Below are 18,603 nucleotides of genomic sequence, written 5' to 3' on the forward strand. Positions count from 1 at the left end.
ACCTAAACAAATTTTAATTGCACATTTTATTTACTTTGATAATTTATGCCTTGATTGCCTCGTTATAACGTGAGGTACTTTTGTTTTTATCTTGGTTTTTACCACTCGAAGAGGAGTATTGGTTTTCTATCGGTCTGTTTTTGTTATATACAGGAAGTAGACTCATGAGGCATTTTGACCTCCCGGATTTACATTTCAGTTTAATACAGAAATTAAACATTGTTTTTCAATTCGGTATTCAACGCTTATTCCGGCTATGAACATGACAAAAATTATCATGGCCGTCCAAAAAAAGCATGATAAAATTTTAATCGAATATACGATCCATGTTTCTGCAATTGTCAGGAAATTTTACCGCCTTTTCTTTTGATGACAAGAGATCAAATCTAATTTACGATAAATGCGGTTATAATTACCCGCGCACTTTACTTAATCTGGTTATAATTACCCGCAGTTTTTAAAATATGCGCTCGTAATTATCGCGCTTTTCATCTCACTTAGCTTCACAAAAGAAAGTTTTTCTCCCCATAAAAGAAAGTAAGAAAAACTGTCACGGTGAACAGATTTTTGCTGAGCAAGAGAAATTTTTTGATCACGCGCTGCCTTTAGTGAATGACTTTTTGACTTTGAAAAATGTTTTTGAGATAATGGCGCTTATAGATAACCCTTTTCAGCCGTTTTTCGTTCTTTTGGCTCAATTTTGTTATTGTAATTTGGTTTTTTGTAGAAATAATTTTTCGATCAATGCCACATTAAGGTGTAACTTTGTGAAATTCCTATCACAAAGTTTTTCAGAGCCTAGTGATGCGTTTTAAATGTAAAATAGGCACATAATTCTTCATTTTTTAGTTAGTTTTTGTTTTTTTAATAGCCGCGAAGCGATAGCGGCTATTATTGGGGACATCTCTCTGTCTCTCTCTCTCTCTCTCTCTCTCTCTCTCTCTCTCTTTGGGTGTTCATCCCTGTTGGGATACCCCTATCTTCTCACAGAACCTGATGTGTCTCGCCATGCTTGTTGCTGACACAATTCGTCCGCATTCTGGGCATTCCTTGACCGTTTCTTTGTACTTTTTGGGCTCCCTCGTCTCTCCTTGGCACTTTCTTTAGTGGTTTATAAGGTTTGCTTTCTGGCTGTAATGGTTTCCACAGTTTTCTTATTCGTGTTTCTCGTTTCACCCACTGTATATCCTCTTGATGTGTATGACTAAGCCTCCTCTGGACTTGCATTCCTTGCCGTACGTTTCACATCCCAACTCGTTCTTCCGTCTGTTGTTTCTCTCTAGTTTCTCTCCTTCATAACCGTTCTCTTGTGACTCTTCGCATTGGTTGATTCGTTCTCTCCTCTTTTTCACCATGCTTTTCCATTTCTTGCGGTCCTGGGCTCTTTGCTCTAGTTCGAGAACGTCTCACCCTGCTTCCTTGGCTAGCTTGTTCCAGTACCTGGACGTGCACCTGTACTTTTTCTTCTTTGTTTTCTTTCGCTGATTCTTTCAGCCAGCCAAACTGTACCTTCCGGACTGCTCTTTCTGGTCCCACTTGCACCATATGTCCGTAACGTTCCAGGCTTCTCTTTTCTATCTTCATTTTTATTGATTTGGTTCCGAGTTCTCTTCTTACGAGCCATCTGTTTTTCTTCTTTTGTTTCATCTTTTTTAAATGGTGCCATTCGTTTTGAGCTCCAAATGCTTCTGTAGCATTTGTCAGCGCAACTTTGCAACCTATTTATCTCACTCATGTGCCATGTCCGTTTTTGACAGTTGTACAACATTGTGCTCTCTACTATTGCTTGGACAACGCGGGCTTGTGTTTTCTTTGTGATTTATGTCTTTTTGAGTCGGATTTTCACTTTTGTCCATGCTGAGTCTCTTCTTTGTGTCTTCTGGCTTCCCTCAGTCCTCTCTGTGATATCCATTCCGTGCTTAGCTTCTTTCCGTCTCGTACTTTATATTCTGTTGCTTCATGCAAGTCTTTGAGCCTCTCGATGAACTTGCCTTTGAACCCGTAGGTCTCCAGGATTTTCCACAATAGGGGACAATTTACCCTAGGGTAGGCTTTGGTCAGTTTTGTAAGCTGGCTCTAGGTTGGTTTGTTACTCTTCTGTTGTCTTCATATAGTCTCACTGCTATTTGAGTTGTGTCAGATGTTGATCGGCCTTGTCTGAAGCCGTCCTGATTGTCGTCTAGCGCTCCGTGCTTTTCAGACCAATTCCTGAGTCTAATTGTCAAGAGTCTTGCAAGGATTCGGCTTGCCATTGTCGGCTATTAAGCTTCAAAAAGAGAAAATGGATCAAACGTTAACCTCAAAAAGATTCTATTCAAATCAGAGGATATCCAATTTAACTCTTTGATCTGCAAACGATCATTGAGTTTGAACAAATTGAAGTTATGGCGAAACCCTTCAATCTCTTGCTTGCGTTTTCTTGCACTTTCTAGCACTGCTAGTTTTGGGAATATTAATATTTTTGATATTTATAATTTTTATGAAAAACAGTAAAAAAAAGGTTCTTCTTCCCTGAGTTAGCGATTCCGAATATAAAGAGAATACATTGATATTTTAGCTTAATTGTTTTCTTTTTGTGCTTTTGTTTTTAAATATAAAATGGCTTTACACTTGGAATGGGAACCGTAAGGGGCAGATGCCTAGATGGTTCTGTGGCCCGTCTTTCTGTCCTATCCGAGTTACCTGATTTGTATTATTAATGGCATTGGATAAATTTCTTCTTCTTACTTTGTAGTTTCGTCAGTGCATATGGCCAGGTTGTTAGTCAGAGCAATTTTGAAACTGTTATTGATCAAAGGAAGATAGAGCCAGGTATTTTTTAACTATAGTTGTGAACTGAGAGAGTATATATAGTGTCACTTGTGTATTCTACCAAATTGATCTATCTGATTTGTAGACATTACAATTTACCCAATTCCTTTTGACCCAAGCTGCCATTTTACCCAATTCTATGTTCGGTTGTGATAGTTTCATAGCAAGTCAGACTGGCCATTTAATTATATAGTCGGCGAAACAGTCGTTCTGGTAAAATTTAGCGATAGTGTAAATTGGGTAAGTTGGCATTGGGTATAATGGCAGGTTGGGTAAAATTGAATTGAGTAAATTGTCCTGACACCATCAAGTTGATAACAATTGTCCGAGTCCCCTCTCCCCTCGTACGTTTCCCTCAAAAGGACTAATGGTTGGTCATTGATTAAATTGTGAGTAATTAAATGGAACTGCTGAAAAATCAATGGAGTGAAATATGTTGTATTGGAGTGAAGTGTGTTGTATTTATTACAGGAAGATGACACAACTGTTCCCACTTCTCCCACCACTACCACTCCTGTTACCACTAGTAGTAGTAGTAGTAGTGACAATGTCACACTCTTGTTACCACTACTCAAGGAAGATAAGGAGAGTGAGAATGAGGAACGAGAAGTGAAATATGATGTGCACTTCTCAGTTCCATTCATTCTCTCAGACTCTGAGCCATACTCAATTGTGACAACTGCCACCTCTCACAACAAACAGGTCAGTCAGTCAGTCACTCAGTCATACAATTGAACAACATGATTACTAAGTAATTACAACCACGTCAATTTCATTTTTAAAATTTCACCCCAATTTAAATCAGTTATATAAGAGAGGTTTCTGCTCAATTGAAAGCCCGCTTTAGCCAAATGCATCACAGAGGTACATCCCAATGGATAGAAGAATGAGTTGAATTGGCAAACTCATTAACACCTGTTTGTGTCCTAATGATGGAACAAATAATGCTGAAACAATTTAAGAAAATTGTGCATCTGATTGTCAGCATATTTTGCATTTCTATACTCACAAATGACCTCTGAATGAGAAGTAATAAATGGTCATTGGACAATACACCTTTCAGAATCGTGCTTCTTCTTTTCATCTCCCTGGCAGGACAATTGTACCCAAAATGTACCCAATATTTTACCCTAATGTTGAAACTACCAGAACGATTATTTAGCATAATATTTAGCTAGTGCATTTCGCCATTACTTGCGGGCCATGGCCATGTATGTCTCAGCGACCCGTGGGTTTGAAATGAAATTATTACAACAGAACATGGGATGGATTAAAATATGAACTTAATTATGAGAAAAGATGCTTGATATACCGAGTGCGAATTTGTAATCAAAAAAAATTATAGAACCAAAAGATCAAAAGAAATAAGTTGGCTATAATGGTATTGGGTATATTGTCTTGCAACCTTTATCTCATAATACGGAAAGTGTGAAGACGACGGTTTCGATTTTGATACGGGTGTGACTAATATGCAAAGTTTTCATCCAACTCATTTGAAGGATGCCTCAAAGATGTTCTAGAAATCTAAGCAAACAAAAAGTGGACATTTAATACATGGAAGTCATTTCTATTTGCCTTCAAAATTTAGATTAGATTTATCAGTTACACTGCAAGTTGCTGTTTACATCAGCCAACCATTATCTAAATCAAAATGCATTCACAGGTGGCATAATATAGACCGATGAGAAAACAGCTTCTACTTCACAAATTCTAATTTATATCACTAAAATATTATTACCTTATAACATTAGAAAGCCACTAGCTTAACATTATACTCTTGGCTATTTTTTTAGAAACTAAATTACTATTTATAAAACAACCTTGGGTTCAATTTTACCATTCGAAAAGAAAATATGAATTCGCAAATACTATTTGATAATATCTGAACTGAAAACTTAAAGGTTCCTCCACAATGTTTTTTGGAATCAGTATAGGTTGTTCTATTAGATGGTATTTTAACATTTATTAGAAAAGGTCATTTGTTTTAACGTAATTTGTTTTAGCGTTTGTTTTAACATTGTTTTTTATCACAAAAATTATTTTTTACAAACAATTCTCAAATTGACCTTTATTGAGGTCAATTTGAAATTCAAAATTTCCAATTGACCTTAAAATTTTTTTTCTTTCAACAAATGACCCAAATATGAGAAAAAATTAAATTTGGGTTATATAAGATGATCAAAATTTTAAAACTGTCAAAAAAATGATTTTTCAAATTTCGTAGTATTTCAAAAAAAGTCCAAATACAAAGTCAGTCATTGTTGATTGGTGTTCAGTCAATTTTGCATATGGGCAAAGTGCATGCTATCAGAAAAATCTGGTAATTCTCTTAGTTTTATCAGGTTTGTTTTAAAATATTTTTTTGTTTTCCAAAAATTACCATTAATAGACAGACATCAAATGATTTTCTCCTTGTTTATCTAGACTGAAACAAAGATTTAAACTGAACTGAATACTGGATGAAACACTAGGGTAACACTGGCTAAGGAAAATTGAAAAATATCCAGAAATTGGCTTACAATTGTCGCAATTTTTTTTCTCAAAAAGCGCAGTGTGTTTGCATTTCTGTACGGAGACATTGACAAAACGATAAGATACTTGTTTTTACCCTTGGAAAAAACACTAGTCGAAATGATTCAATTTTGGTGACCACTTTTAGTTAAATTTGTATGTAAAAAATTAGGCTAAAATGCCTGAAGTTTTGAGAAGAAAATGGTTAAAATTTTCTTCCAAAAAAGCGAATTTCCTAGGTGTTCTTTCTTTAGTGAAATTCTAGACGCAGAGAACTTCAAATTTATAACACATTTGCTAGCCTGAGATGCCCTAAAAATGTCAAAATGAGCTGAACAAAAAAGTTAATCTAGCATAAAGTTCTCTTATTTTTTCCAAAAATGTGGGAACAAGAATGTTAAAATTTTTCTTGTATTTGTTTTTTGATATATAGCAATAAGACAAGGAGTCCTAAAACTACCCTGAGGAACACTATGGTTAACAGTTAATAAAACAGGTTAAAGTTTCTTCATATGAGCGTAGTTTGTTATTTTTTGTGTTTACCAGAGCGCGGAATATTTAATTTAAAATTTGTTTAAAATATAATATGATTTTTTTTTACTTTAACCAACTGATCATAAAAATTAACTTGTTCAAAAGACCGATTTCAAACCAGAAGACCTTTGTTTGCTCACACCATTTCTGTTAATTTGGTTGTTTCTACACAGAAGTTGATTCAGTTTCGTTTTGATAACTCGTTGACCTTCTAAAGTAATTATGATCAACTGGCGAGTTGAAATGATTCGTAGTTATTATTCGGGGTCTTATACCTTATTTGGTATTTTGTTGCTTCAAAAGCGATGCAATGAGTATTAAATTCAACTTCAAGTTTTTGTCTTTTAGAACAACGAGGAAGATCAGGTGGAAGTGGAAGTGGATGAGTGGAGTTTGGATGTGGATTATGAGAGTGGAAGGACTCTTCTGTGGACACAAATGGATAGTGTCATTCCAGATGTAGAGAAGTACACCATCACTGTCACCACTTCTCCTCAACCCCAGTCTAGCGCAACTGTTCCACCTTCCACCCCCGCCACCACCACAACTACGAGTGAAACGGAAGACGACAAGGTGGAAGAGGGGTCATGTAGAAGGGAACACACTCACGTGATCACTTTCAACTTCGGTTAGTCACACTATTGAAGACATTATCTCTCACTCATATTTCCCCTGGCCGGTTTTGATTATCAAATTCTCAGTACTTATATTTGATCAACTGCCGAGTTCAAATGGTTCATGGTTATGATACGGGTCATATAAAAATTTGCATGATTTCTAATTCTCCGAAGAGTTTTCACAGTTATCAATAATAATTTCTCATGTCATGTGCGGACCATACTATGTAGATGTCATGCTTTGTATCAACTCACATATGAACTTTATGTCACAACTAAAAAACGCAGAGCAGAGAGTTAGTCGAGGCCTGCACTTCATTAAAAGACGTAATAAGTCGAAGAAGATATTTTAGATGGAGCCAAAGTCGGCGTCAAGTAAAAAAAATTGCGTCGAATTTTCATGTAGAATATCGTCTTCTCATACAGGCGTTCACAAGTAAAGTTTATTGCTGCTGATACTTGAAAATCAGTCAAGGCACTTTTCACTGAAATAAATTTTTACAAATTTCTAAATTTTTATCAGGTTGTTTGTTCGTTGCAATTTTTGGTTGTTGTTCAGAATTTTTTTTTCAAGTATTGGTTCTTTGACTGATCCAGGAGAAGATGAGTTAAATTCCTACAATTAGTGGTTGGAACATTGCATTTTTGCTTTTGTGACGAATTTTATAGAGGATATATGGTTTTAATTTTGTCCTTAGTCATCTCTTCTCGTTTTCCTCGTTTTTGTCTCCATGAACCAAATTTGTTTGATCATCTGTCAGTTTTTATCATTTTGTAGCAAAGAGTTTCTTTTAAATGGTCTGTTGCTTTTTTTTGCCGAGTCCTAGTTTTTTTGGAGTAGAAACCTAAGTAAGATGCTGTATCAATTTTTGTCAGTCTCCTTTGTCATGTTACTTTTCCCGCTATTGTTTTCAAATGTATATTGGACATTTATAGGAGAAGCAGTAGGTCAGGGAGGATGGCCACTTTTCTACCTCGAGTTGTTTCAGGGATTGTTCTGGTTATTTAAAATATCTATTCTCAATTTTTTCGGTCTTTTCTTGTCAATGAGAAGTCAAATTGGACAATTGATTTTAATTACGGTGGAGTGGAGAAGAGAAAACGACTGGTTTTAGAGCGTGACCTTTTTTAAACTACTGTAAAGTTAAGTCAGAAATTTGTGTTGGTTTTTGAGATTTTTGGTTTTTGAGAGCAAAATTTTTACGTGCGGAAATTTAACTTCTGCTATCGCCACTTTTCTCATTTTGTGATGAATAGTTAAAAATTTATGCGTGTGTTCAAATAATGCACAGTTGCAGTATATCAAACAACCCAAAAGGCAACTTTTGTTTTTCAAGGCTTGGAGGTTGTTTGTCTGCATGAATTTTAGTTGATTTTTTTTCGGATTTTGCATTTTTTTGTTCATTTTGTTGTTCTTTTTATTCGCATTAATGATATTTCTCAGTGGCTCTCTATGGAGATATTTTCAAATTTATCTTCTTTCTTGTGGTCTAAAAAACTTAGATTTCTATTTGGATTTTTCGTTTCTTCATCTTTATTTTAACTCTGTCGCCTAATCTCATTGTGGGAGTCTTCTATTGGCTCTCTGCAGTGACACATTTTGATCAATTTAAAGATTTTTTTTTCATAACTAACCACGACTTTGAAACCACTATTTTCAAAAATTAGTTCTTCGGCCTGTGCCGCTTTTTTGTCGTTATTTTAGCTGTTCTGTCACTTCGTCTGCTTCATGATGGGTCTCATTTGCCCCTTTCATTAGGAATTTGTCAGGTAATTGTAATTATTAAAATCTAAACTGAAGTTATTTTGACTTTGACGCGACTTGTTTTCAAAAATCATTAGTGATTTTTGTTTTTGCTAGTTCTTGCAGTTTGTGTTGTTCTGTCACAGTCTCAGTGATGGGAGGTCTCTAGGTTCTCTATTGAGCCAAGGATGTGTTTATTAGATTACATTTACACATAGCTTACAGTTTTTACGACTTTGACACGATTTGTTTCAAATGGTTTCGGGCTAATTTTTGGAGTGGATTTTGCCAGTTTTTATGTTCTGTTTTTCTGTTGTTCTGTCGCTTAGTCATTATTGATAGTTCTTATTTGTTACTTAGTTATAATTGAGGTTTCACTGAAAATTTTTGGTTTTATTGTCAATAATTTTAATGAATTCAGTATCATCTCTGATTGTCCCCTTCCTTTGTTTCTACTTTTGTTTCATGGTCTCCCAATTGTTTTCATTCAAGTTGATTTGTGTTTTCTATCTCTGCATAGTTCGATATATGGCGAAGAGTTCATTCAGTTATCAATTGAGCTTTTTCATTAATTTTGATGCCACTTGTTTTCAGTAACGTCGTATAGTCAGGTTTTTTCCAAATGTAAAGTTGTTGTTTGCTGTCTAAACTTACATTGTGTAAAGGATGTTCGACGTTGTCGGACGTAATATTTTTTGAATTTTATAAAGGAGGGTAATGAAATGAATTTGCTTCAAGATATTTGTAGTGTTTTGTTTACTTCGTCGACGTCTTGTTATATGATTGGTTCATTATCGTAGGCTTTGTTTTCAAGAAGCATTATAGTGTTGTGCTTAGTTTGTTTTCGTTTTGAATTGCAACACAGGACTGGTCCTGCTGTGTTGTTTACTTCGTCGATTTGAAATTTGTTTCGCGCTTTGCTTCTCTAGGCTAATTTTGTTCTCTGCTCATTGTTTTCAAACAGCAGTTGGTCAGCAAAACAATTTGAAATGAACGGAGTCATTTAGAAAAATCAAAAATAGCAGTGAGATAAACCCATAAAGATAATTGTCACGCCCCTATTTCGTCCCTCATAGTTACGTGATGATATTCCTTAAAATATCCATAATTAAGTGCTTTATATTAATTAATATTCATTTAGTTTCAAGGCCATATATAGCCAGTATTTCCATCTAGGCCTGTAACCCCTAATTTGTTTATGTTTATGAGAAACAACCGCAGATTGACAGTTTTACTAGCAAACATATCAAGTGCCTAAAAGCCTCAATATTTACTTTTTTGAGTTTCTTGAAGATAAATTCGCATAATTAGTAAATAACTTCATGAGAGATTATGTACATGGTGAAGTAATTATGTTGATAAATTAGGTGATAAATTAGGTGCTAATACGGAACTTGTATACGTACTTAACAAACATCAAGAGACGCACAAAAGCCGGAAATTGTCCAACTTGTAGATCAGTAAATATTTGCGAAGGACCAATACAACTCAAGGTACAGTCCTACGGAACCCACGATCACCAGAACACTGGAGAAACAGCCTGACTATCAGTTGCTAATAAAACTCAGCAAAAACTTAAACTTCTTATTCTTTCATTGAAACTTTGTCTTTATTTTCTGATATATTAATTAAAAGGATTGAACTGGAAATTCTCTTAAAACTTCCAAGTTTGACAGACTTTGTTAGAGTAGAAATTGAGACTAACAAAACTCTAAAATACAAGGCAAACTAGTGGATATATCAAGCATCCGAACCGCTCAGTAAAAGGCTGTTACTAGCTAATTTTATTAAAAATATATCCGCTAAAAATCGCACTGTGAAACATCTAATTAAGTCCTTGAAAATGACAATCATTATTACAAGTTATCTCTCAAATTTACCTCAATAACACCGTAGATTCAAATTCTAAAAATCAGTGCGTAACATGGTGACAGGAATTATTTACTGTTTTCCAGTTTAACGAACCGAAACTCTGATTAATTCATTGATAAATTCGACATTTTCCTCTTTTGCTTTTTCTTCATTACCTTAAGAGCCTCCAATCATCCAGACCAGCTTCCAGGACTTCCTTTCCGAGCAAGACGATAATGCAGAAAGCAGTAACAAAGGAAAGAATGGGTGGAAACTGTTTGTGTCTCTGTGAACTAAATGCAATAACAATCCAAAAGTGTTTGAGTGGTCAATAACTGGAACAAACTCAACCACAGCCGCCACAACGGACCAAAACAACACAGGGTATTTGCAATTGAGGATATTGTGAGTAAATGAATTTGTAAAATTAATTTTGGTGCTTTATTTATGTCAATTTATAAAGAACAGATTCTCTCCGCTATTAATAATTGCCGCGCTTCCCCCAATTTTGTTGAACATATTGAAGGAAACAATATTAATTACACCCACAACAGCAATAAAACGCAAGCTCAGATAGTAAGCGCTTTCTCCTCTTCTCATTAAAAATCCATCGTTATATATGTGTTAGATAAAGATGATAAACGTGTTGCAATTTATTGGACAGCAAAAAGTCTAAATCAAAAAGTACGCAAATTTGGCCTTATTCGTAACAAACTTCAATCTGATAGAGATATTAACCTTGACAACATCATTACTGATTATCAGATAACATCGGAATAAGCTAAATTGTTGAAACCATCACTTAAACATTAACTAAAAGAGGGCAAAAAAAATTAAACAGAATAATAAAACAATTATATTTAATTTCCCCACCCAGCTCCGGAGGTTAATGAACCAAACATTGACTTCGGTCATTATGCTGTTGCCTATCTGAGTGCAGCTTCCACAAGGCCTGTGCGGTCGTGGTCCCCACGAATTTTCTTAGACTAAGGGGCACTCTTTAGAGTTGAGACTTCGACGGCCCATACGGCTTCAACGATATAAGTCTGACGATTCGACCGGAGCTTTAGGAATAGGCTTATAAGCAGCCCTTCTTTATTATTTTCTGAACGAATGGTTTCAGTAGTTTCTTTTCTGATATTCGTGTGCTATTCATTTAACTGTTTTCTTCTCTTAAAACCCCTTAATCTCTCCATTAGGTTAAGTTAAGTGTGCTATTTAATACTTTAGAACGAAAATAAGACTGACAGAACGTTAAGTATATAATCTAATCGGGTAAAAAGCAAAATGGCACACGCGCAAATCAACATCACACCCTTCTCTGATTCAGAAATGGACAATTTTAACGAGTTTCAACAACTAATAACAGGTGCAATCGGAGTTGCAGCAATCGCAGCCGCGCAACAAGCGAACTTTTTGCAATTACATTTAAAAGGAGATGCTTTAAGATACTTTCTAACCCTACCAGAGGCTACCAGACTAGTTTTTGCGGATAATATAACAGCTCTAAGAAACAGATTCACACAAGACGACTTGAGAGAGATCAGAATAATAAAGTTGGAGAACCAAAAGTTTAATCCAAAAACTGATACAGTGAAAAATTTCTTAGTAAAGTTAAGAACAGAAGCAAATAAAGCATATCCAGCACCCGAAATAGTAGTAGCGCCAGCAGGAGCAGGTGATCCTGAAGCCCGTAGATTCGAAAGAGAGACAGCAGCAAGAGATTCTGCCCTTCAGATGTCAGAAAATCGAAAAAACGAGCAAATAAAGCGCTTCTTTATTAAGTCCATGCCAAATTGGCTTAAGCCTAAGTTGTTAGAAAGGCCAGAGACAGATACGATCGATCAATTATGCACCTTAGCTAGCCAACAGATTGCAATAAGAGAGATGTGTAACAGAGAAGAGTACTTTGATGATGGATTTAATGAAATAACGGAATCAAACACAGATAAAATGTTGAAAGCAATAACTGTTATTTCGAATAATCAGAAAGAACTTGAACAGAAACTTGAGCAGAGAACAGCAGCTAAAAATGAGCCACCAGAACAAGGCCCAGTAAACATTTTTACACCACATTACCCTCAACAAGTCTACAGACAAAGTTATAGACAAAATTTCCGCCGGCAATATCAAAATTATCAACCAAATTATCGTCAATATCAGCCCAATTATCGTCAATTTCAGCAAAACTATCGGACCCAGCATGAGTATGACCCCCGTGCTAATAATTACCGAGAATTTAGACCACAATTTAATGCCCCTAGACCATTTTATCATAATGAACAGCCACAAACTCGGAATTATTGGACTGAACCTTCAAATAGCCCCCATTTGTTCATCCAGCTTATGTTAATAGACCAATTTATCGGTTCCCTACTAAAAATACCCCTGCAAATCTTCTTCGACAGGGAATAGTTTATGATAGCCCAGCACCAGCACAGAACCGATATGTTATGCAAAAAGCAAAAGAATTTAGTCACGCTGGTGCACTTCAAAGTAGAAATATGAGAGGTATGAATTACCCATTTAATCAACAAAAAACTAATACGGCCACCCAACTTTAAAAAACAAAATAAAAATTATAAAAACTCAGTCAATTATTATAACGAAAGCACGTCTAGTCCTAGTTTAGATAAAGTAATGGAACCAGTTTATAATAAAAGTAACAAAAAGCGTAGAAAACGCAAAAGTAATAATAATAATAAAAGTAAAGTGAATAATCCTGTGCAACTCCCAACACAAAGACCTCAACCCGCACCAAAGCCTGCAACACATGTTCAGCAATTATTTAGCATTGTCACACTTTTAGGCAGAACATTATCCTATGTTAAAGTTAAATTTAATGGAGAATAAGAAAGACGGGCACTAATTGATACCGGAGCATTTGCAAACGTGATGAGCCGTGAGTTTTACAAGGAACTAATTAATACAAATATCAATTCAATAACAGAAATAGAAAAGCCTGATCTAGATAAAGTTAAAATGGCAAACGGAAATATAGTTAAAATTGACAAAGCAATTAAATTTACATTTAAATTGGGCACACAAACATTCACAGAAGATTTCCTTGTTCTAATTGTCACAACTCCTGTAATATTAGGAAACCCATTCTTCGATAAACATAAAGTTAGCATCTGCCCAGGACAAAGTTACATTAAATTCCCTGATCAAACTCTGCAAATAATTGAAATAAACCAGAAAAGCAACCTAGAAGAGTAGTAAAACGTAAAAAATTCGGATTTTATACACAGAAAAAGCAAGTCTTACAACCAAATCAACAAGCAGTATTAGAATGCAAACTTTACGACAAACTAGAATCATTCATTGACCTTTGTGGTGTAATAATTCCAAATGAAATCTTTGAAAAAGACAGCGAAGTAATATTAACGTCCTCTTTAAGTAAAGTTGCTGAAAATAATATTCTTTATATCTATGTCTTGAACATTACTGATCACCCAGTGACTATAAATAAAGGTGAAGAAATAGCCAAATTGTCGTTCTTAACGTCTGATCAAGCTGAAAAGTTGTTAGAAGTAGACCCACAGTTAATAAATGTAGCAAAAATGAGTGAAAATTATTTAACAGAAATAAATCAACTAATTCAAGTCACAGATACGCCAAAAAGAAAGGCCCAACCAGCAAAGCCGGCCCCGGAATATGACAAATTGTGGTTCCCAACGCCTGAAACGTGTCCAGATCCGACAAATTTGTCGTCCTTGCAGAGAGAAATATTTGAGCAATTGTTAAAACTACAAGAAATGGAGAAATTAGACCCAAAGGGTAATAATCAGGACAAAATAACCTTTTTGAGCAAATTCCCGTGGGAAAAATCGACCCTCAATGATGAGCAAAAAGCTGTAGTAGGTGAATTATAAGTTGAATTCAGTGAAATCTTTGCGAAACACAGATTTGACGTTGGATATAATACAGATTTAAGAATATAGTTAACTCCTGAAAGAAGTATACCAATTTATGAACAAGGCCCTCCAACGCCTATCCATCTGAGAAATGAGCTACAAGTAGAACTCGTTCTAATGCATAACTACGGACTGATATCAACTTTGTCTCAGTCAAGATATAGTAGTCCGCTTTTCGCTCAACGGAAAAATTCAGGAAGACTTCAGCAATACGGAGAAAATTCAGCAATACGGAGAAAAGTAAATCATTTGTTGAAAAACGATTATGTGAATACGAATTTCCCGATTTCAAACATGAGTGACGCAATAAACTACTTTGCCGGGAAAAAAACTGTTCACAAAACTTGACTGTTCTCAAGCATATCACTGTGTGCAAATGGCAGACGATGTATCAGTGCAACTGCTAGCATTTAACTTTGCTTCGAGAACTTATGCTTATAAATGTCTTGACCAAGGATTGAATAAGTCAGTAACTGGATTTAGTTCATTTATTAGACATTACTTGGACCCATGCTTAGCCTCAGGAAATTGTACCCAGTTTATGGATTATATCGGAAATGCAGTAACAAATTTTGAACAATTGGTACCCTCTTTGCGAGAAATATTTATCTGTAAACGTCAATCCGGACTGAAACTGTCGCCCGAAAAGTGTGAAATAGCAACAGATACAATGAAATTCCTCGGAAATAACATCAGTGCAGAAGGAATATCACCAGAAAAAGCAAAAATAACAAAAATTTCGTTTAAATTTCGTTTAATCGGCTTCACTCAATTCTTCCGTAATTACATATTTAATCTAGGTGAGAAAATAATGTCATTTTACAAGCTCCTGAAGAAGGATGCAGTGATAGAAACTACCGAAGGACACGTAAAAGCATTAGAAGTAATAAAGAAGGATCTAATGGAAGCAACGAATGTAACATTGCGATTGCCAAAACCAGGCCTACAGTGTGTAATTCTTTGTCACGCTAGTTACCACGGTGCAGGTTTTGTACTAATGGTGGAAGACTACGTAAATGAAACTGGAAAGAAAGAAAAGAAAACATACGCTCCCGTATCGTTTGAATCGCATTTGTTTAATGCAACGCAATTAAAATTTTCAATCTATTACAAAGAGTTCCTAGCTTTGTACTACGCGCTGGACTACTTTTCGCACTACATTTGGGGATCAAGCAAACAAGTAATTATACTAACTGACAACAAAGTCAAAAGTAATACCGCCATCACTTTGGAATTGTTTAGACAGAATACTTGCCTTTAACATTGTAATCGCTCCAATTCCTGGACGCGCTAATTACGCTGCAGATTTCCTCTCCCGAATGGAGAACGACAAAACAGCAACAATGTCTTTAAAGTTAACAGATAGAATTCCAGCCAGAGAAATAGAAATTGATACTGTGCGTAACATGGTGACAGGAGTTATTAACTGTTTTCCAGTTTAACGAACCGAAACTCTGATTAATTCTTTGATAAATTCGACATTTTCCTTCTTTCTTCTGACATTTTCCTCTTTTGCTTTTTCTTCATTACCTTAAGAGCCTCCAATCATCCAGAACAGCTTCCAGGTCTTCCTTTCCGAGCAAGACGATAATGCAGAAAGCAGTAACAAAGGAAAGAATGGGTGGAAACTGTTTGTGTCTCTGTGAACTAAATGCAATAACAATCCAAAAGTGTTTGAGTGGTCAATAACTGGAACAAACTCAACCACAGCCGCCACAACGGACAAAAACAACACAGGGTATTTGCAAACGAGGATATTGTGAGTAAATGAATTTGTAAAATTAATTTTGGTGCTTTATTTATGTCAATTTATAAAGAACAGATTCTCCCCGCTATTAATAATTGCCGCGCTTCCCCCAATTTTGTTGAACATATTGAAGGAAACAATATTAATTACACCCACAACAGCAATAAAACGCAAGCTCAGATAGTAAGCGCTTTCTCCTCTTCTCTTTATAAATCCATCGTTATTTATGTGTTAGATAAAGATGATAAACGTGTTGCAATTTATTGGACAGCAAAAAGTCTAAATCAAAAAGTACGCAAATTTGGCCTTATTCGTAACAAACTTCAATCTGATAGAGATATTAACCTTGACAACATCATTACTGATTATCAGATAACATCAGAATAAGCTAAATTGTTGAAACCATCACTTAAACATTAACTAAAAGAGGGCAAAAAAAAATTAAACAGAATAATAAAACAATTATATTTAATTTCCCCACCCAGCTCCGGAGGTTAATGAATCAAACAGTGACTTCGGTCATTATGCTGTTGCCTATCTGAGTGCAGCTTCCACAAGGCCTGTGCGGTCGTGGTCCCCACGAATTTTCTTAGACTAAGGGGCACTCTTTAGAGGTGAGACTTCGGCGGCCCATACGGCTTCAACGATATAAGTCTGACGATTCGACCGGAGCTTTAGGAATAGGCTTATAAGCAGCCCTTTTTTATTATTTTCTGAACGAATGGTTTCAGTAGTTTCTTTTCTGATATTCGTGTGCTATTCATTTAACTGTTTTCTTCTCTTAAAACCCCTTAATCTCTCCATTAAATTAAGTGTGCTATTTAATACTTTAGAACGAAAATAAGACTGATAGAACGTTAAGTATATAATCTAATCGGGTAAAAAGCAAAATGGCACACGCGCAAATCAACACCACACCCTTCTCTGGATCAGAAACGGACAATTTTAACGAGTTTGAACAACTAATAACAGGTGCAATCGGAGTTGCAGCAATCGCAGCCGCGCAACAAGCGAACTTTTTGCAATTACATTTAAAAGGAGATGCTTTAAGATACTTTCTAACCCTACCAGAGGCTACCAGACTAGTTTTTGCGGATAATATAACAGCTCTAAGAAACAGATTCACACAAGACGACTTGAGAGAGATCAGAATAATAAAGTTGGAGAACCAAAAGTTTAATCCAAAAACTGATACAGTGAAAAATTTCTTAGTAAAGTTAAGAACAGAAGCAAATAAAGCATATCCAGCACCCGAAATAGTAGTAGCGCCAGCAGGAGCAGGTGATCCTGAAGCCCGTAGATTCGAAAGAGAGACAGCAGCAAGAGATTCTGCCCTTCAGATGTCAGAAAATCGAAAAAACGAGCAAATAAAGCGCTTCTTTATTAAGTCCATGCCAAATTGGCTTAAGCCTAAGTTGTTAGAAAGGCCAGAGACAGATACGATCGATCAATTATGCACCTTAGCTAGCCAACAGATTGCAATAAGAGAGATGTGTAACAGAGAAGAGTACTTTGATGATGGATTTAATGAAATAACGGAATCAAACACAGATAAAATGTTGAAAGCAATAACTGTTATTTCGAATAATCAGAAAGAACTTGAACAGAAACTTGAGCAGAGAACAGCAGCTAAAAATGAGCCACCAGAACAAGGCCCAGTAAACATTTTTACACCACATTACCCTCAACAAGTCTACAGACAAAGACTTATAGACAAAATTTCCGCCGGCAATATCAAAATTATCAACCAAATTATCGTCAATATCAGCCCAATTATCGTCAATTTCAGCAAAACTATCGGACCCAGCATGAGTATGCCCCCCGTGCTAATAATTACCGAGAATTTAGACCACAATTTAATGCCCCTAGACCATTTTATCATAATGAACAGCCACAAACTCGGAATTATTGGACTGAACTTTCAAATAGCCCCCCATTTGTTCATCCAGCCTATGTTAATAGACTAATTTATCGGTTCCCTACTAAAAATACCCCTGCAAATCTTCTTCGACAGGGAATAGTTTATGATAGCCCAGCACCAGCACAGAACTGATATGGTATGCAAAAAGCAAAAGAATTTAGTCACGCTGGTGCACTTCAAAGTAGAAATATGAGAGGTATGAATTACCCATTTAATCAACAAAAAAACTAATACAGCCACCCAACTTTAAAAAACAAAATAAAAATTATAAAAACTCAGTCAATTATTATAACAAAAGCACGTCTAGTCCTAGTTAAGATAAAGTAATAGAACCAGTTTATAATAAAAGTAACAAAAAGCGTAGAAAACGCAAAAGTAATAATAAAAGTAAAGTGAATAATCCTGTGCAACTCCCAACACAAAGACCTCAACCCGCACCAAATCCAGCAACACATGTTCAGCAATATTTTAGCATTGTCACATTTTTAGGCAGAACATTATCCTATGTTAAAGTTAAATTTTATGGAGAATTAGAAAGACGGGCACTAATTGATACAGGAGCATTTGCAAACATGATAAGCCGTGAGTTTTACAAGGAACTAATTAATACAAATATCAATTCAATAACAGAAATAGAAAAGCCTGATCTAGATAAAGTTAAAATGGCAAACGGAAATATAGTTAAAATTGACAAAGCAATTAAAGTTACATTTAAATTGGGCACACAAACATTCACAGAAGATTTCCTTGTTCTAATTGTCACAACTCCTGTAATATTAGGAAACCCATTCTTCGTTAAACATAAAGTTAGCATCTGCCCAGGACAAAGTTACATTAAATTCCCTGATCAAACTCTGCAAATAAATGAAATAAAGCCAGAAAAGCAACCTAGAAGAGTAGTAAAACGTAAAAAATTCGGAGTTTATACACAGAAAAAGTAAGTCTTACAA

At 35.5% G+C, this 18,603-nt stretch overlaps 1 protein-coding gene across 4 annotated transcripts in view; it reads left to right on the forward strand.

The window, feature by feature from the left end:
• The first annotated feature begins 3,286 nt into the window (after positions 1 to 3,286).
• Positions 3,287 to 18,603, forward strand: part of LOC142351028 (uncharacterized) — a 155,230-nt gene continuing 139,913 nt past the window's right edge. For all 4 annotated transcript variants that reach the window (XM_075403084.1, XM_075403086.1, XM_075403085.1 and 1 more), the window contains exons 1-2: positions 3,287 to 3,513; positions 6,205 to 6,484. In XM_075403084.1, the coding sequence (XP_075259199.1) occupies positions 6,295 to 6,484 (190 nt within the window). In that variant the 5' untranslated portion in view covers positions 3,287 to 3,513; positions 6,205 to 6,294. The remainder of the gene's footprint in view (positions 3,514 to 6,204; positions 6,485 to 18,603) is intronic.

This window comes from Convolutriloba macropyga, chromosome 12, assembly GCF_964194025.1.
Source record: "Convolutriloba macropyga chromosome 12, txConMacr16.3, whole genome shotgun sequence".
NCBI classification, from domain to species: Eukaryota; Metazoa; Xenacoelomorpha; order Acoela; family Convolutidae; genus Convolutriloba; species Convolutriloba macropyga.